The following is a 20,911-nucleotide window of genomic DNA, read 5'->3' on the forward strand; positions in this document are numbered from 1 at the left end:
GACCTACCAATGGTTACACCGGTATGTGTATTGCCCCTGGATGGAGTTTGTGGTGGAAGAGGTTTTCCGGCAATGTCGAGTATGTGACCTCATTAAGAATACTGAACAGAGGGCACCCATCCAGACCATACAAACTAAGGAACCGCTAGAAGTCTTGATGATCGACTATCTCCTCGTGGGACACTCGGCCCGGGGGCTGCAGTACTGTTTGGTGATGACCGATCATTTCTCTAAGTTCGCAGTAGTCACTCCGACTAGAGATCAGACTGCGGAATTGGCGGGGCAAGCCATCTGTCAAGACTTCATCCGGGTGTATGGGTGCCCAAAGCGCATCCACTCCGACCAAGGCGCATGTTTCCAAGGCAAGGTGATGGAAGAATTGTATCGCATGTATGGCATCGAGGGGTCCCGGACCACCCCTTACCACCCTCAAGGCAACGGAGCTTGTGAACGCTTCAACAGAACCTTACTTCAAATGCTGAGAACGTTGGAGGAGGATAAGAAGGCGTGTTGGCCAGACTATCTGCCAGAATTGGTCTGGACCTACAACAATCGGGTCCACTCCACCACGGGTTACACCCCCTATCTACTGTTGTTTGGAAGAGCTAGATGAGAGATCATTGAGCTGAATTTGGAACAGCCAGAGGAGCTGATGGAGCGAACTGTCACCTCATGGGTGAAAGAGCATCGGCAACGATTGAAAACGATACGGCGGTTGGCGGGTCAGCAACTGCAAGAAAAAGAACATATGGGCAGCAAACCGACTCAAGAGTTACCGCTCCAACCTGGAGACCAAGTATTAGTCAGAGAGAAACGCCCTAAGGGAAAACTAAGTGAGAGATGGGAAGTACAGCCGTACAAGGTTATCGAGCGAGTGTATGCTAACGGCCCTGTATACAAGGTACAGATTGAGAATGGGGCATCCGCCCCTAGAGTACTTCACAGAAATATGCTGCGGCCTTGCCGGTCTGAGGTCTGTTCTACGCCATTGTCGCCTGAAGGCGCCACTCCACTTCCTGAATCTGTCATGCCTGATGGTGAAATCGATGATGAGTGGTGGACCGTCCCTGACACAGTAGGGGGTCCTCAGCCGCACAGAGACGGCAATCCCATGGATGTACCAGTACCGCCATGCGAGGACGAGACCAGACAAGAGCTCACAATGTCTCCTGCAACAAGTGTTCCTCTGGAAGATAGTGAAGCCTTGCCTGACAGCCAAGAGCTTCGGAGATGGTCTAATGCAGGGGTTCCACCAGTCCGATATGTAGAACAGTGTGCTCTGTCTGTTTTTACACCTTTGTTGCCTCCTCTATAGGTGCTGTTTCCGCATTGCACGTTACTTCATTACGCTTCAACCTTGATTCTGTGATGGCCGAGGACGACCATCATTAAGAAGGGAGGCATGTAAGAGGGTGGTGCTGTTATCGACAGTAACACGCTGCCACTTTAAGAGACAGCGCCCCCTTGTCTGGTGTGATGGAATGTCCTGCTTCCCCCTGCTATAGACTGTGAAGATGAACTGCCCTAGAATTAGGGGAGGAGTTGAGCCTGAACTGTGTGTGTGAGCTGAAGCTGCTACAGAGAGAACTTTGTGCTGTGTGCTACAAGAAAGATCCCACAGCCTGGGACGGAGTGTACTTGTGAAATTTGCAAGGCTTTTCCGGGTACAGCAAAGGTGGCTGTTCTGTGCTAGTTTGTGACGCCACAAAGATACTGAGAAAGGGACTTAGGGTATGTGTCCACGTTCAGGTTTGCTTCAGGCTTTGGTCAGGATTTTATGCAGGTAAAATCCTGACCAAAAATGCACCTGAGGTCACTGGCAGGTCACCTGCGGTGTTCCTGCGTGTTTTGCTCATTGTAGCAACATGCTGCGTTCTGAAACGCATGCGTTTTTTAATGCACAGTGGAGACGGGATTTCTTTAAATCCCCTCCACTATGCTGCAACATCTGGACGCTGCGTTTTTGATGCTGCGGCTCAACGCTGCGTCAAAAACGCAGCGTTTCCTGAACGTGGACACATACCCTTACAGTTTCCAGGAGCATCCCTAGGATCCAGAAGCAAGGAGAAGACCACGCTTCACAGAGCTGACAGAAAGCCGTGCGCACCACCATATTACACTGCTGGGGGCCCCCCTGGGACTGGACCTGAGTCCCCAACATCACAGTGAGTCTGTTCCTGTTTGGTGCACCTGTTAGGGCCTAGTGTAGGCTTCAGTAGTCAGTACACGGGAGCCGTGTGGCCTGCTTAGTAAAGGCCAGGGAGGTTATATGTAGAGTAGCATCGTTATTTGTTTATTGTTTAAATTTGCTCGTGAGACATATTCTGAGTCTGTAATAGTTGGAGCACCGTGCTATTTTACGGACAAGATAAAGTTTATAACTCTTGTAAAGTGTCTTTAGCCATTGCATACCCCTGTTTGCATCTTCCTCACCCACTTCATTCCTTGCCTCCCAATAAATCTACCCTTTGTTGTTTGCACCTCATCTTGTGTACAGTAGTCTTCCTGCACCGTGGTGGTCCCCCGGCCATCGCTTCATGTACACCATTGTGTGCACTCATGTCTATAGAATGGGTCTGTACATCACTGTGTGCAGTCATGTCTCTAGAATGGGTCTGTACATCACTGTGTGCACTCATGTCTATAGAATGGGTCTATACATCACTGTGTGCAGTCATGTCTCTAGAATGGTCTGTACATCACTGTGTGCACTCATGTCTATAGAATGGGTCTGTACATCACTGTGTGCACTCATGTCTATAGAATGAGCTCAGTGCTTCTGCCTTAGCTAATTACTACGTAGCCATGATTCTTGTATAGATCGTTTGGTAGCCTTTCTGTTTACCCAGTGCTGATCCCATGTGTTTCCTTTTAACTTCTCCGATTTCAGCTGCTGGGTCGCATGGGGACAGCGGACGAGTGTGCCAGTGCTGCGCTGTTCCTGGCAGCAGAGGGCACATTCTGCACAGGTATCGATATTCTCCTAACCGGTGGAGCTGAACTCAATTATGGCAGCAAGACTCAGCAGAAGACATGGAGTAGCATTTATCACTGATAATAGACTTAATATGGAACCTAATAAAACTTCTCTGCAGGAGGTCACGAAGGCACAGGTCCCTAATAGACGTGCTACGCATGGACGCCCAGGTGTCGTCGGAGCGATATAACTCTTTTAAAGATGAGAATTATGTAATCTTCCCCCAAACACCCACTTTAACTATTTGTCCCAACCTGTGGATGCACAGATTTTGAGAAACTAGAAGTTTCAGCATGCCAAGATTCAAGGACAATAGCCAAAGGGGACGGCAGCTCAAGACGGGGTGATTCATTGTAAATCAGATCATTCACTGTTCCCATGTTACTGATTAGAAGGGTTTATTTGGTGCGTGAAGTAAGCACCCAGGCTGCTGGCCAATATATTCTAAGGTTTATTAGGCGATATGATTATAACATAACCTGCGGCTCAGTAATAGGGCAGACAAGCCATTGGATAATTGCAGGAACAATGCATAACAGGGAATATGAAGAAAGGAAGTGCCAGCACATATAGTGCTGGCAGAAAGCTGATAAAAAGGAGCCGACTTAAATAAAATGGATAAGAAGCAAGAGATATGGAAATTGGGTCCTTTTTTGGACATTTATGTGCACCACAATGAGTTTTAACCTGTTATGGGGGGTGAGGACAGTAAGATTATACTTTGTATGTATAAAAGACTTATTTGTATTCTAAAATATGATATGAACATGCAAAAACCCTCAGTCTGAAAGTCTCCCTAAATCTGCAAAAAGATATATATGTGTTTTTTTCCAGAAATAGTAACTTAGTACTTTGAAACGCGTCGAAATAAATCATTGTCTTATTTTACTACACTGGGATATTTGTCTTAAATCCTGTCGGCAGCGCGGAGGCTATCCACAAACTCCGTCTAACCTATTGACACGCCGTACTGTAGCATCCATCACCACGAGAATCCATCAGACATCAACTGTGCGTCATTAACATTAAAGGGGGTTTCCAATAAAAGACATGTAAGCCCTATCCAGAGGAAGGCTATAAATGTCTGATCCTGAGGGGCCTCAAGTGAATAGGGGTCTCGAGGCGTCTTCCATCACAGCTGTGGTCAGGTTTCAATGGCGCAGCATTAGTGACACATGTGCTGATGATGGACATGATGGAGTACAGTGCCTGCTATCACCGCCGGTCTCACAGACAATAAATGGTGCAGCATAGTGACACATGTGCTACTGATGGACATGATGGAGTACAGCGCCTGCTATCACCGCCGGTCTCACAGACAATAAATGGTGCAGCATAGTGACACATGTGCTACTGATGGACATGATGGAGTACAGTGCCTGCTATCACCGCCGGTCTCACAATGAATGGTGCAGCATAGTGACACATGTGCTACTGATGGACATGATGGAGTACAGCGCCTGCTATCACCGCCGGTCTCACAGACGATGAATGGTGCAGCATAGTGACGCATGTGCTGCTGATGGACATGATGGAGTACAGCGCCTGCTATCACCGCCGGTCTCACAGACAATGAATGGTGCAGCATAGTGACACATGTGCTACTGATGGACATGATGGAGTACAGCACCTGCTATAACCGCCGGTCTCACAGACAATGAATGGTGCAGCATAGTGACACATGTGCTACTGATGGACATGATGGAGTACAGCGCCCTGCTATCACCGCCGGTCTCACAGACAATGAATGGTGCAGCATAGTGACACATGTGCTACTGATGGACATGATGGAGTACAGCGCCCTGCTATCACCGCCGGTCTCACAGACGATGAATGGTGCAGCATAGTGACACATGTGCTACTGATGGACATGATGGAGTACGGCGCCTGCTATCACCGCCGGTCTCACAGACAATGAATGGCGCAGCATAGTGACACATGTGCTACTGATGGACATGATGGAGTACGGCGCCTGCTATCACCGCCGGTCTCACAGACAATGAATGGTGCAGCATAGTGACACATGTGCTGATGATGGACATGATGGAGTACAGCACCTACTATCACCGCCGGTCTCACAGACAATGAATGGTGCAGCATAGTGACACATGTGCTACTGATGGACATGATGGAGTACGGCGCCTGCTATCACCGCCGGTCTCACAGACAATGAATGGCGCAGCATAGTGACACATGTGCTACTGATGGACATGATGGAGTACAGCGCCCTGCTATCACCGCCGGTCTCACAGACAATGAATGGTGCAGCATAGTGACACATGTGCTACTGATGGACATGATGGAGTACAGCGCCTGCTATCACCGCCGGTCTCACTGACAATGAATGGTGCAGCATAGTGACACATGTGCTGATGATGGACATGATGGAGTACAGCACCTGCTATCACCGCCGGTCTCACAGACAATGAATGGTGCAGCATAGTGACACATGTGCTGATGATGGACATGATGGAGTACAGCGCCTGCTATCACCGCCGGTCTCACAGACGATGAATGGTGCAGCATAGTGACACATGTGCTACTGATGGACATGATGGAGTACAGCGCCTGCTATCACCGCCGGTCTCACAGACAATGAATGGTGCAGCATAGTGACACATGTGCTACTGATGGACATGATGGAGTACAGCGCCTGCTATCACCGCCGGTCTCACAGACGATGAATGGTGCAGCATAGTGACACATGTGCTGATGATGGACATGATGGAGTACAGCGCCTGCTATCACCGCCGGTCTCACTGACAATGAATGGTGCAGCATAGTGACACATGTGCTGATGATGGACATGATGGAGTACAGCACCTGCTATCACCGCCGGTCTCACAGACAATGAATGGTGCAGCATAGTGACACATGTGCTACTGATGGACATGATGGAGTACAGCGCCTGCTATCACCGCCGGTCTCACAGACGATGAATGGTGCAGCATAGTGACACATGTGCTGATGATGGACATGATGGAGTACAGCGCCTGCTATCACCGCCGGTCTCACTGACAATGAATGGTGCAGCATAGTGACACATGTGCTGATGATGGACATGATGGAGTACAGCACCTGCTATCACCGCCGGTCTCACAGACAATGAATGGTGCAGCATAGTGACACATGTGCTACTGATGGACATGATGGAGTACAGCGCCTGCTATCACCGCCGGTCTCACAGACGATGAATGGTGCAGCATAGTGACACATGTGCTGATGATGGACATGATGGAGTACAGCGCCTGCTATCACCGCCGGTCTCACTGACAATGAATGGTGCAGCATAGTGACACATGTGCTGATGATGGACATGATGGAGTACAGCACCTGCTATCACCGCCGGTCTCACAGACAATGAATGGTGCAGCATAGTGACACATGTGCTGATGATGGACATGATGGAGTACAGCACCTGCTATCACCGCCGGTCTCACAGACAATGAATGGTGCAGCATAGTGACACATGTGCTACTGATGGACATGATGGAGTACAGCGCCTGCTATCACCGCCGGTCTCACAGACGATGAATGGTGCAGCATAGTGACACATGTGCTACTGATGGACATGATGGAGTACAGCGCCTGCTATCACCGCCGGTCTCACAGACGATGAATGGTGCAGCATAGTGACACATGTGCTGATGATGGACATGATGGAGTACAGCGCCTGCTATCACCGCCGGTCTCACTGACAATGAATGGTGCAGCATAGTGACACATGTGCTGATGATGGACATGATGGAGTACAGCACCTGCTATCACCGCCGGTCTCACAGACAATGAATGGTGCAGCATAGTGACACATGTGCTGCTGATGGACATGATGGAGTACAGTGCCTGCTATCACCGCCGGTCTCACAGACAATGAATGGTGCAGCATAGTGACACATGTGCTACTGATGGACATGATGGAGTACAGCGCCTGCTATCACCGCCGGTCTCACAGACGATGAATGGTGCAGCATAGTGACACATGTGCTACTGATGGACATGATGGAGTACAGCGCCTGCTATCACCGCCGGTCTCACAGACAATGAATGGTGCAGCATAGTGACACTGGAATCCCCTCTGTAGTGATCTATAGGCCCCAGTGACCGGACATTACTCAGCTTCTTCTGTGTTTCATGGAAAACAACTTTAAAGAGATTTTCCAGTTTGAGAAACCCGTCAGGTAGAGCTGCTGAGCTCAGAGATTGACTGCAGCGCTGCACACAGTAACAGACACTAGTAGCAGCGGTGGACACTCAGCTCTGGGATCCTTCAAGAAGGGAAGGGGGGGGGGGGTTACCAAAAAAACCCCTTCACTTCCCGCCGTCCCCGGTTAGTCGTGTGCAGTGTGGTGCGGTAATAACGGGCCCGGCTGTGCAGTATAAGTTATGACGGATGATGGAGCTGACAACCTCTGTGGCACAGGTAGCGCGGCTCATCGGTTGTCAGCCTGATTCCCAGTAACACACAGGAGGGCACTGACGCGCAGACTCGCTGGTTTCCGGCACTGTCGTGCTCCTCCCGTCACGTGGCTCAGCCGCCTTTGTTTACTATGATGTAGAGTCATCAGCTGATCAGCTGCACGGGAGGCGTGGATGAATGCTGACCTGTGATTGGTCAGATTGCACGCCCTTGTCTTTGTATGGTCCAGAGATGGAGGTGGGTGCAGTGCCGCTCTCTGATTGGATGATTGCAAGAGAGTCTGGATTGGAGAGAGCTGCACGGTTCCGGGCTCAGTGTATTTTGCTGTGTTTTTCCAAGGGCACAGTGTGATACTACAGTCTGCCAGCAGGGGGCGCGCAGAGAAGCTCACTGCGTACAGGTGTACAAGGAGGTGAATGGGAGAGTCACAGGGGCCGCTGTGTGTGATCTCAGCAGATGAGGGGGGTTTAGTGCAGCGCTGTGTGTGATCTCAGCAGATGAGGAGGGTTTAGTGCAGCGCTGTGTATTATATCAGCAGGTGAGGGGGGTTTAGTGCAGCGCTGTGTATATCAGCAGATGAGGGGGGTTTAGTGCAGCGCTGTGTATTATATCAGCAGATGAGGAGGGTTTAGTGCAGCGCTGTGTATTATATCAGCAGGTGAGGAGGGTTTAGTGCAGCGCTGTGTATTATATCAGCAGATGAGGGGGGTTTAGTGCAGCGCTGTGTATTATATCAGCAGATGAGGAGGGTTTAGTGCAGCGCTGTGTATTATATCAGCAGGTGAGGGGGGTTTAGTGCAGCGCTGTGTATTATATCAGCAGGTGAGGAGGGTTTAGTGCAGCGCTGTGTGTGATCTCAGCAGATGAGGAGGGTTTAGTGCAGCGCTGTGTGTGATCTCAGCAGGTGAGGAGGGTTTAGTGCAGCGCTGTGTATTATATCAGCAGGTGAGGGGGGTTTAGTGCAGCGCTGTGTATTATATCAGCAGGTGAGGGGGGTTTAGTGCAGCGCTGTGTATTATATCAGCAGGTGAGGGGGGTTTAGTGCAGCGCTGTGTATTATAGCAGCAGGTGAGGAGGGTTTAGTGCAGCGCTGTGTATTATATCAGCAGGTGAGGGGGGTATAGTGCAGCGCTGTGTATTATATCAGCAGATGAGGGGGGTTTAGTGCAGCGCTGTGTATTATATCAGCAGGTGAGGGGGGTTTAGTGCAGCGCTGTGTATTATATCAGCAGGTGAGGGGGGTTTAGTGCAGCGCTGTGTATTATATCAGCAGGTGAGGGGGGTTTAGTGCAGCGCTGTGTATTATATCAGCAGGTGAGGGGGTTTAGTGCAGCGCTGTGTATTATATCAGCAGATGAGGGGGGTTTAGTGCAGCGCTGTGTATTATATCAGCAGGTGAGGGGGGTTTAGTGCAGCGCTGTGTATTATATCAGCAGATGAGGAGGGTTTAGTGCAGCGCTGTGTATTATATCAGCAGGTGAGGGGGGTTTAGTGCAGCGCTGTGTATTATATCAGCAGGTGAGGAGGGTTTAGTGCAGCGCTGTGTGTGATCTCAGCAGATGAGGAGGGTTTAGTGCAGCGCTGTGTATTATAGCAGCAGGTGAGGGGGGTTTAGTGCAGCGCTGTGTATTATATCAGCAGATGGGGGGGTTTAGTGCAGCGCTGTGTATTATATCAGCAGGTGAGGGGGGTTTAGTGCAGCGCTGTGTATTATAGCAGCAGGTGAGGAGGGTTTAGTGCAGCGCTGTGTATTATATCAGCAGGTGAGGGGGGTTTAGTGCAGCGCTGTGTATTATATCAGCAGATGAGGGGGGTTTAGTGCAGCGCTGTGTATTATATCAGCAGGTGAGGGGGGTTTAGTGCAGCGCTGTGTATTATATCAGCAGGTGAGGGGGGTTTAGTGCAGCGCTGTGTATTATATCAGCAGATGAGGGGGGTTTAGTGCAGCGCTGTGTATTATATCAGCAGGTGAGGGGGTTTAGTGCAGCGCTGTGTATTATATCAGCAGATGAGGGGGGTTTAGTGCAGCGCTGTGTATTATATCAGCAGGTGAGGGGGTTTAGTGCAGCGCTGTGTATTATATCAGCAGATGAGGGGGGTTTAGTGCAGCGCTGTGTGTGATCTCAGCAGATGAGGGGGGGTTTAGTGCAGCACTGTGTGTGATCTCAGCAGGTGAGGGGGGGTTTAGTGCAGCCCTGTGTATTATAGCAGCAGGTGAGGGGGGGTTTAGTGCAGCGCTGTGTATTATATCAGCAGGTGAGGGGGGTTTAGTGCAGCGCTGTGTATTATATCAGCAGGTGAGGGGGGTTTAGTGCAGCGCTGTGTATTATATCAGCAGATGAGGAGGGTTTAGTGCAGCGCTGTGTGTGATCTCAGCAGGTGAGGAGGGTTTAGTGCAGCGCTGTGTATTATATCAGCAGATGAGGGGGGTTTAGTGCAGCGCTGTGTATTATATCAGCAGATGAGGGGGGTTTAGTGCAGCGCTGTGTATTATATCAGCAGATGAGGGGGGTTTAGTGCAGCGCTGTGTGTGATCTCAGCAGATGAGGGGGGGTTTAGTGCAGCGCTGTGTGTGATCTCAGCAGGTGAGGGGGGGTTTAGTGCAGCCCTGTGTATTATAGCAGCAGGTGAGGGGGGGTTTAGTGCAGCGCTGTGTGTGATCTCAGCAGGTGAGGAGGGTTTAGTGCAGCGCTGTGTATTATATCAGCAGATGAGGGGGGTTTAGTGCAGCGCTGTGTATTATATCAGCAGGTGAGGGGGGGTTTAGTGCAGCGCTGTGTATTATATCAGCAGATGAGGGGGGTTTAGTACAGCGCTGTGTATTATATCAGCAGGTGAGGGGGGTTTAGTGCAGCGCTGTGTATTATATCAGCAGATGGGGGGGTTTAGTGCAGCGCTGTGTATTATATCAGCAGATGAGGAGGGTTTAGTGCAGCGCTGTGTATTATATCAGCAGGTGAGGAGGGTTTAGTGCAGCGCTGTGTATTATATCAGCAGGTGAGGAGGGTTTAGTGCAGCGCTGTGTATTATATCAGCAGATGAGGGGGGTTTAGTGCAGCGCTGTGTATTATATCAGCAGGTGAGGAGGGTTTAGTGCAGCGCTGTGTATTATATCACCAGATGAGGAGGGTTTAGTGCAGCACTGTGTATTATATCAGCAGATGGGGGGGTTTAGTGCAGCGCTGTGTATATCAGCAGATGGGGGGGTTTAGTGCAGCGCTGTGTGTGATCTCAGCAGGTGAGGAGGGTTTAGTGCAGCGCTGTGTATTATATCAGCAGATGAGGGGGGTTTAGTGCAGCGCTGTGTATTATATCAGCAGATGAGGGGGGTTTAGTGCAGCGCTGTGTATTATATCAGCAGGTGAGGAGGGTTTAGTGCAGCGCTGTGTATTATATCAGCAGGTGAGGAGGGTTTAGTGCAGCGCTGTGTATTATATCTGCAGGTGAGGGGGGTTTAGTGCAGCGCTATGTATATCAGCAGATGAGGGGGGTTTAGTGCAGCGCTGTGTATTATATCATCAGATGGGGGGGTTTAGTGCAGCGCTGTGTATTATATCAGCAGATGGGGGGGGTTTAGTGCAGCGCTGTGTGTGATCTCAGCAGGTGAGGAGGGTTTAGTGCAGCGCTGTGTATTGTAACAGCAGATGAGGAGGGTTTAGTGCAGCGCTGTGTATTATATCAGCAGATGAGGGGGGTTTAGTGCAGCGCTGTGTACTATATCAGCAGATGAGGGGGGTTTAGTGCAGCGCTGTGTATTATATCAGCAGATGAGGGGGGTTTAGTGCAGCGCTGTGTATTATATCAGCAGGTGAGGGGGGTTTAGTGCAGCGCTGTGTATATCAGCAGGTGAGGGGGGGGGGTTTAGTGCAGCGCTGTGTATTATATCAGCAGGTGAGGGGGGTTTAGTGCAGCGCTGTGTATATCAGCAGGTGAGGGGGGGGGGTTTAGTGCAGCGCTGTGTATTATATCAGCAGGTGAGGGGGGTTTAGTGCAGCGCTGTGTATATCAGCAGGTGAGGGGGGGGGGTTTAGTGCAACGCTGTGTATTATATCAGCAGATGAGGGTGGTTTAGTTCAGCGCTGTGTATTATATCAGCAGATGAGGAGGGTTTAGTGCAGCGCTGTGTATTATATCAGCAGATGAGGAGGTTTAGTGCAGCGCTGTGTATTATATCAGCAGATGAGGAGGGTTTAGTGCAGCGCTGTGTGTGATCTCAGCAGGTGAGGAGGGTTTAGTGCAGCTCTGTGTATATCAGCAGATGAGGAGGGTTTAGTGCAGCGCTGTGTATTATATCAGCAGATGAGGGGGGTTTAGTGCAGCGCTGTGTATATCAGCAGATGAGGAGGGTTTAGTGCAGCGCTGTGTATTATATCAGCAGATGAGGAGGGTTTAGTGCAGCGCTGTGTGTGATCTCAGCAGGTGAGGAGGGTTTAGTGCAGCGCTGTGTATTATATCAGCAGATGGGGGGGTTTAGTGCAGCGCTGTGTATATCAGCAGATGAGGGGGGTTTAGTTCAGCGCTGTGTATTATATCAGCAGGTGAGGAGGGTTTAGTGCAGCGCTGTGTATTATATCTGCAGGTGAGGGGGGTTTAGTGCAGCGCTATGTATATCAGCAGATGAGGGGGGTTTAGTGCAGCGCTGTGTATTATATCAGCAGATGGGGGGGGTTTAGTGCAGCGCTGTGTATTATATCAGCAGGTGAGGAGGGTTTAGTGCAGCGCTGTGTATTATATCTGCAGGTGAGGGGGGTTTAGTGCAGCGCTATGTATATCAGCAGATGAGGGGGGTTTAGTGCAGCGCTGTGTATTATATCAGCAGATGGGGGGGTTTAGTGCAGCGCTGTGTATTATATCAGCAGATGGGGGGGGGTTTAGTGCAGCGCTGTGTGTGATCTCAGCAGGTGAGGAGGGTTTAGTGCAGCGCTGTGTATTGTAACAGCAGATGAGGAGGGTTTAGTGCAGCGCTGTGTATTATATCAGCAGATGAGGGGGGTTTAGTGCAGCGCTGTGTACTATATCAGCAGGTGAGGGGGTTTAGTGCAGCTCTGTGTATTATATCAGCAGATGAGGGGGGTTTAGTGCAGCGCTGTGTATTATATCAGCAGATGAGGAGGGTTTAGTGCAGCGCTGTGTATTATATCAGCAGGTGAGGGGGGTTTAGTGCAGCGCTGTGTGTGATCTCAGCAGGTGAGGAGGGTTTAGTGCAGCGCTGTGTATTATATCAGCACCAGGGCCGGCCCGAGAGATTACGGTGCCCTAGGCGAAACTATTTTGTTGTGCCCCTACTACTTTTAACATACCTCCCAACTTTTGAAGATGGGAAAGAGGGACAAAGTTTGTGGCACGCGAAGCGCGCCGTGGCAAATTTTAGGCCACGCCTCTGACCACACCCATTCATAACTAGCCACACCCATATCCACGTCCCAACCACACCCATTTAGCACTGCTGATCACACTGTTTCATAAAGAATAATTATAAACAAAAAAATATGGCCACACATGATGCTCCATACTGTATAATGGCCACACATGATGCTCCATACTGTATACTGACCGCACATGATGCTCCATACTGTATAATGGCCACACATGATGCTCCATACTGTATAATGACTGCACATGATGCTCCATACTGTATACTGACCGCACATGATGCTCCATACTGTATAATGGCCACACATGATGCTCCATACTATATAATGGCCACACATGATGCTCCATACTGTATACTGACCGCACATGATGCTCCATACTGTATAATGACTGCACATGATGCTCCATACTGTATAATGACTGCACATGATGCTCCATACTGTATACTGACCGCACATGATGCTCCATACTGTATAATGGCCACACATGATGCTCCATACTGTATAATGACCGCACATGATGCTCCATACTGTATAATGACTGCACATGATGCTCCATACTGTATACTGACCGCACATGATGCTCCATACTGTATAATGGCCACACATGATGCTCCATACTGTATAATGACTGCACATGATGCTCCATACTGTATAATGGCCACACATGATGCTCCATACTGTATACTGACCGCACATGATGTTCCATACTGTATAATGGCCACACATGATGCTCCATACTGTATATTGGCCGCACATGATACTTCGTACCGTATAATGGCCACACAGCTACTCCTACACACGCGCTCCGCTCCGTACACCTCATACACACACGACTCCGCTCCGTACACCTCATACACATTCAGGTCCGCTCCATACACCTTTTGAAAAGATTTTTTATAATTTTTTCTATTTTTTCTCTGGCGCCCCCTTAGGGTCGGCGCCCTAGACGGCCGCCTAGTTCGCCTATACGTTCGGGCCGGCCCTGATCAGCAGGTGAGGAGGGTTTAGTGCAGTGCTGTGTATTATATCAGCAGATGAGGAGGGTTTAGTGCAGCGCTGTGTATTATATCTGCAGGTGAGGAGGGTTTAGTGCAGCGTTGTGTATATCAGCAGATGAGGAGGGTTTAGTGCAGCGCTGTGTATTATATCAGCAGGTGAGGGGGGTTTAGTGCAGCGCTGTGTATTATATCAGCAGGTGAGGGGGGTTTAGTGCAGCGCTGTGTATTATATCAGCAGGTGAGGGGGGTTTAGTGCAGCGCTGTGTATTATATCAGCAGGTGAGGGGGGTTTAGTGCAGCGCTGTGTATATCAGCAGGTGAGGGGGGGGGGTTTAGTGCAGCGCTGTGTATTATATCAGCAGGTGAGGGGGGTTTAGTGCAGCGCTGTGTATATCAGCAGGTGAGGGGGGGGGGTTTAGTGCAGCGCTGTGTATTATATCAGCAGGTGAGGGGGGTTTAGTGCAGCGCTGTGTATATCAGCAGGTGAGGGGGGGGGGTTTAGTGCAACGCTGTGTATTATATCAGCAGATGAGGGTGGTTTAGTTCAGCGCTGTGTATTATATCAGCAGATGAGGAGGGTTTAGTGCAGCGCTGTGTATTATATCAGCAGATGAGGAGGTTTAGTGCAGCGCTGTGTATTATATCAGCAGATGAGGAGGGTTTAGTGCAGCGCTGTGTGTGATCTCAGCAGGTGAGGAGGGTTTAGTGCAGCTCTGTGTATATCAGCAGATGAGGAGGGTTTAGTGCAGCGCTGTGTATTATATCAGCAGATGAGGGGGGTTTAGTGCAGCGCTGTGTATATCAGCAGATGAGGAGGGTTTAGTGCAGCGCTGTGTATTATATCAGCAGATGAGGAGGGTTTAGTGCAGCGCTGTGTGTGATCTCAGCAGGTGAGGAGGGTTTAGTGCAGCGCTGTGTATTATATCAGCAGATGGGGGGGTTTAGTGCAGCGCTGTGTATATCAGCAGATGAGGGGGGTTTAGTTCAGCGCTGTGTATTATATCAGCAGGTGAGGAGGGTTTAGTGCAGCGCTGTGTATTATATCTGCAGGTGAGGGGGGTTTAGTGCAGCGCTATGTATATCAGCAGATGAGGGGGGTTTAGTGCAGCGCTGTGTATTATATCAGCAGATGGGGGGGGTTTAGTGCAGCGCTGTGTATTATATCAGCAGGTGAGGAGGGTTTAGTGCAGCGCTGTGTATTATATCTGCAGGTGAGGGGGGTTTAGTGCAGCGCTATGTATATCAGCAGATGAGGGGGGTTTAGTGCAGCGCTGTGTATTATATCAGCAGATGGGGGGGTTTAGTGCAGCGCTGTGTATTATATCAGCAGATGGGGGGGGGTTTAGTGCAGCGCTGTGTGTGATCTCAGCAGGTGAGGAGGGTTTAGTGCAGCGCTGTGTATTGTAACAGCAGATGAGGAGGGTTTAGTGCAGCGCTGTGTATTATATCAGCAGATGAGGGGGGTTTAGTGCAGCGCTGTGTACTATATCAGCAGGTGAGGGGGTTTAGTGCAGCTCTGTGTATTATATCAGCAGATGAGGGGGGTTTAGTGCAGCGCTGTGTATTATATCAGCAGATGAGGAGGGTTTAGTGCAGCGCTGTGTATTATATCAGCAGGTGAGGGGGGTTTAGTGCAGCGCTGTGTGTGATCTCAGCAGGTGAGGAGGGTTTAGTGCAGCGCTGTGTATTATATCAGCACCAGGGCCGGCCCGAGAGATTACGGTGCCCTAGGCGAAACTATTTTGTTGTGCCCCTACTACTTTTAACATACCTCCCAACTTTTGAAGATGGGAAAAAGGGACAAAGTTTGTGGCACGCGAAGCGCGCCGTGGCAAATTTTAGGCCACGCCTCTGACCACACCCATTCATAACTAGCCACACCCATATCCACGTCCCAACCACACCTATTTAACACTGCTGATCACACTGTTTCATAAAGAATAATTATAAACAAAAAAATATGGCCACACATGATGCTCCATACTGTATAATGGCCACACATGATGCTCCATACTGTATAATGGCCACACATGATGCTCCATACTGTATAATGGCCACACATGATGCTCCATACTGTATACTGACCGCACATGATGCTCCATACTGTATAATGGCCACACATGATGCTCCATACTGTATAATGACCGCACATGATGCTCCATACTGTATAATGGCCACACATGATGCTCCATACTGTATAATGGCCACACATGATGCTCCATACTGTATACTGACCGCACATGATGCTCCATACTGTATAATGGCCACACATGATGCTCCATACTGTATAATGGCCACACATGATGCTCCATACTGTATAATGGCCACACATGATGCTCCATACTGTATAATGGCCACACATGATGCTCCATACTGTATAATAGCCACACATGATGCTCCATACTGTATAATGGCCACACATGATGCTCCATACTGTATAATGGCCACACATGATGCTCCATACTGTATATTGGCCGCACATGATACTTCGTACCGTATAATGGCCACACATAGCTACTCCGTACACACGCGCTCCGCTCCGTACACCTCATACACATTCAGGTCCGCTCCATACACCTTTTGAAAAGATTTTTTATAATTTTTTCTATTTTTTCTCTGGCGCCCCCTTAGGGTCGGCGCCCTAGACGGCCGCCTAGTTCGCCTATACGTTCGGGCCGGCCCTGATCAGCAGGTGAGGAGGGTTTAGTGCAGCGCTGTGTATTATATCAGCAGATGAGGAGGGTTTAGTGCAGCGCTGTGTATTATATCTGCAGGTGAGGGGGGTTTAGTGCAGCGTTGTGTATTATATCAGCAGGTGAGGGGGGTTTAGTGCAGCGCTGTGTATATCAGCAGGTGAGGGGGGGGTTTAGGGCAGCGCTGTGTATATCAGCAGGTGAGGGGGGGGGGGTTTAGTGCAGCGCTGTGTATTATATCAGCAGGTGAGGGGGGTTTAGTGCAGCGCTGTGTATATCAGCAGGTGAGGGGGGGGGGGGTTAGTGCAGCGTTGTGTATTATATCAGCAGGTGAGGGGGGTTTAGTGCAGCGCTGTGTATATCAGCAGGTGAGGGGGGGGGTTTAGGGCAGCGCTGTGTATATCAGCAGGTGAGGGGGGGGGGGTTTAGTGCAGCGCTGTGTATTATATCAGCAGGTGAGGGGGGTTTAGTGCAGCGCTGTGTATATCAGCAGGTGAGGGGGGGGGTTTAGGGCAGCGCTGTGTATATCAGCAGGTGAGGGGGGGGGGTTTAGTGCAGCGCTGTGTATTATATCAGCAGGTGAGGGGGGTTTAGTGCAGCGCTGTGTATATCAGCAGGTGAGGGGGGGGGGTTTAGTGCAGCGCTGTGTATTATATCAGCAGGTGAGGGGGGTTTAGTGCAACGCTGTGTATTATATCAGCAGATGAGGGGGGTTTAGTGCAGCGCTGTGTATTATATCAGCAGGTGAGGGGGGTTTAGTGCAGCGCTGTGTACACTCCTCTGGTTGGACGCTCTCTGGCTCCTCCCGCCTCTTTATTTCCAGTCTCCTGTGACTCAGGCGGGCGGTAGGAAAACCTCGGAGCGGCGGAACAAGAAGAGATCCTGCGGTGCGCACTGACCATGGCAGCCGGGGCAGCGTTATCCGGGGGGAAGGTGAGTGCAGCCGGCAGGGATCCGGTGTGTGAGGGGGATCCGGGGCATTATACACGTACATGGAGGGGTCACATGCAGCTGAAGCCCCTTATCATGTGATCGCTGCTCCTGCTTTATGTCGGGGTATTGGCTTCTTTAGTGAAGGTGATCTCTATGGTGTAATGACCCTGTAATGCTCCAGTGCAGCAGCTCTACAGGGCAACATGGCTGCACAGGGGATCCCAGGTCTGGTCACTGAGTGCCCCGTGTGATGTGTGGTAGGGCTGTATACAGCAGTATATACTACAGCCATAGTGATGTGTATACAGCAGTATATACTACAGCCATAGTGATGTGTATACAGCAGTTTATACTACAGCTATAGTGATGTGTATACAGCAGTATATACTACAGCCATAGTGCTATGTATACAGCAGTATATACTACAGCCATAGTGATGTGTATACAGCAGTATATACTACAGCCATAGTGCTATGTATACAGCAGTATATACTACAGACATAGTGCTATGTATACAGCAGCATATAGTAGACATAGTGATGTGTATACAGCAGTATATACTACAGTCATACTGATATGTATACAGCAGCATATAGTACAGACAGTGATGTGTATACAGCAGTATTTAGTGCACAGCCATAGTGATATGTATACAGCAGTATATAGTGTACTGCCATAGTGATCTGTATACAGCAGTATATAGTACTGCCATAGTGATGTGTATACAGCAGTATATAGTACAGGCATAATGATCTATATACATCAGTATATAGTATACTGCCATAGTGATATGTATACCGCAGTATATAGTGTACTGCCATAGTGCTGTGTATACAGCAGTATATAGTATACAGCCATTTTGCTGTGTATACAGCAGTATATAGTACAGCCATTGTGCTGTGCATACAGGCCCGCACCTCTCGCCTCTGTACATCCAGCACCCTGTGCCTATGGCTTCCCTGTAAATCCTATATATACACTATGTAATGTGGCCCCAGCAGTGGTGGTGACCCTGAGGCGTACAGCATTGTGCCTGTGCACCTATATTAGTGTAGATCACACATTGCCGGCTGCCTGTGCTCTGACTGATTCTCCGCAGCTCTGTGCACAGTAACATGTAATTCAAGAAAACCCCTTTAAATGTGAAGCCCTTATATGAAAAAAAAAAATCACGACCCCTCCCGCCTGTACTCTCCAGAATATAGAGGCTGCATTGTTTAGGGGCCACATGTATGGTTAGGGGGCTTTACGTGATGCATGGACCTGCTATATTGCAGTGTAATGCAGGTGAATTATATTGTAACCTGCAAAATAAGTTTGTACCAGCTTGTAATGGACCCTTGTGGGTCACATCCCTGCGCTCCTTTTGTTGTTCTCAGACTTTGCGCCGGCCCATAACAGCTCATTGATCCACACACATCAGTGTTTAATACGAACCAGCGGCTCCGGTCCGTGAGACTGAGCGCGTCCGACCAGCCGTTTTACCATCAGACTTGGGGGGAGAGAGGTTTTCCAGCACCAAAGTTTAGGTCCTGAAATGTCAGTGTTTCCTGAAGAGTTCTCCTTAAAAATAAAAGGGTTCACGCTAGTGTAAAAGACATCATGTGCACATACCGGAAGATTAGAAATCTCTGCAAGGTGTGACCACGTGGTAACACTTTACGCAAACAGTTGGTTACTAGAGGTGAATTCCATGGTGTCTGCTGACTTTGGCAGTCGGTCTTCTTCTCTGATGACATTCCAGTATCAGTCTCATGACTACCCCACCTGAGCCTCAGACCGAGCGCTGCTGTCTTAGAAGCCGTCCTGAAGGTCACCTCTCAGCTGCAGCGTACTACTGTGTGTACAGTGACCTATATTGGGAGCGCTGGAGGGTGACATTGTGCCCGGTGTGCTGCAGATACCGGGCTGATCTACAAGTTGTATCCAACACACCCAACCGTATGCTCCACATAAATGAGCACGCTCGTAGCTGGCGGTGACCTCGCCAGTGTCGTACGCATCCAACAGGAATAACTTATTACACTGTAACAGTCATCCAAACCTGCAAATTCCACCGGATCCGTGGGCTACCTACTGTCTACGTGGGCCTCCAACTCTCCACGGACAGGCCATGGAGGACACAAGGATCGCGGATGTTGTATTTCATTGTCCAGCCACTTTGAGAGGTACGCCACCGCCAGAGATGTCTATCTCCCCATTTGATGCACTCTCAGGCTAAGTGAGCACGCATGTGAAAGGGGGACTACAGCTTTGGTATTGAACTCCTCACATGTGAACATGGCCTTAGTCCTCACAGATTGGGTGTTTCTTTGATACAAGAGTAATTGGTAAATTGACGATTTTGTGTAAACCCGCTATCGGCAGTCCACAATCAGACATGCGAGATGGACATCTTCCCCCGACCATCAGTTGGCCGGTAACCCGACATTACACTGTCGACTGTCAGCGAACAGGGTGGGTGCCCCACATTAGACTGTCGACCATTATTCGGCCAGTGCCACCACATTAGACTGTGGATATCGACAGGTTAGGCCGACATTAGGCTGTTGTGTATGGGGCATTTAAAATCCTCTGTGTGACCCACCATAGGCTTCTAAATGTGGCAGAGTAGAACCACCAGGTCCAGATACGCCTTCCGTAAACATGGACCTGTTTTCTGGCTGTTTAATATTTGCAATGGAGGGTAAGATCCATCCCACACTTGGGTTGTCTTTCTTTGGATCAGATAGAGGTCACAAGCAAGATTCAAGGGTATACTACCTATGTGGTGGACTATGATGGCCACCTGCAGATATAAAGCCCGCCACCTTGGTGTTATACTATGCCACATACCACTACATGACGGCGTGGACACTCATTAATGTGATGTTGTAGTACATAACACCTCATATTATGTGACAACAGTCACCGTAGATCCCTAGCGAGCCTCGCACTGCTGGACATTGCTCATCTGGTGTATTAAAGGCAGAGATATAAACAACTTCTGGAAACCTGTGAACGGTCTAACATCCCTAACACAACATGGCAGCCCGTACATTAGATTTACACATGGTCAATCCCTTTTTAGTAAAATAAAGGTCAAGATTATTTACAGATCCCAAATGTGAAAAAGGTTTATCTCCTCCATCTATGTTGAGATGAATGGTGGAAGGAGGGGACTACCATCATAGTGAGAAGGTGATTACTACTAGATGGGCTTCAATCACCTTCTCACACTGCTGGTAGACCACCATTATGCTCAACATAAATGGGGAGATAAACATACTATATCCTGATTTCAGTGGAGAATAGCTGGCACCGGACCCCCAGTGAGGTTACATAGGGGCTAGGTCATCAATTATTACATCCCGGACAATCCCTTGGAATACAATCGTGCAGAAGAAGAATAGAAAAAGCATAATCCCAAGCTTCTCCAACAAGCATATCCTGGGACTATCTGTCCTAATACTCTGGTCCATGGAGTCCTGGAGGCCTCTATACATGCTGCAATCGGGGTCAGGTTGACTTTAGTCTAA

General features: G+C 49.4%; 2 protein-coding genes and 1 long non-coding RNA gene across 6 annotated transcripts in view; 2 read left to right on the forward strand and 1 right to left on the reverse strand.

The window, feature by feature from the left end:
* Nucleotides 1-3,865, forward strand: part of HSD17B14 (hydroxysteroid 17-beta dehydrogenase 14) — a 39,302-nt gene extending 35,437 nt beyond the window's left edge. For both annotated transcript variants that reach the window (XM_077259537.1, XM_077259536.1), the window contains exon 10: nt 2,891-3,865. In XM_077259537.1, coding sequence (XP_077115652.1) covers nt 2,891-3,055 — 165 coding nt within the window. In that variant the 3' untranslated portion in view covers nt 3,056-3,865. The remainder of the gene's footprint in view (nt 1-2,890) is intronic.
* LOC143770178 (uncharacterized) overlaps nt 1-20,911 on the reverse strand; it is a 55,210-nt gene that overhangs the window by 9,995 nt on the left and 24,304 nt on the right. The window lies entirely within an intron of this gene.
* LOC143770176 (branched-chain-amino-acid aminotransferase, cytosolic-like) overlaps nt 7,683-20,911 on the forward strand; it is a 66,346-nt gene continuing 53,117 nt past the window's right edge. The window contains exons 1-2 of one of the 3 annotated variants that reach the window (XM_077259535.1): nt 7,683-7,806; nt 17,299-17,393. In XM_077259535.1, the coding sequence (XP_077115650.1) occupies nt 17,361-17,393 (33 nt within the window). In that variant the 5' untranslated portion in view covers nt 7,683-7,806; nt 17,299-17,360. Of the gene's footprint in view, nt 7,807-17,267; nt 17,394-20,911 lie in introns of those variants that run through there. The other 2 variants (XM_077259534.1, XM_077259533.1) reach the window with 2 other exon arrangements.

Source organism: Ranitomeya variabilis, chromosome 4 (genome assembly GCF_051348905.1).
Source record: "Ranitomeya variabilis isolate aRanVar5 chromosome 4, aRanVar5.hap1, whole genome shotgun sequence".
Taxonomy (NCBI): Eukaryota; Metazoa; Chordata; class Amphibia; order Anura; family Dendrobatidae; genus Ranitomeya; species Ranitomeya variabilis.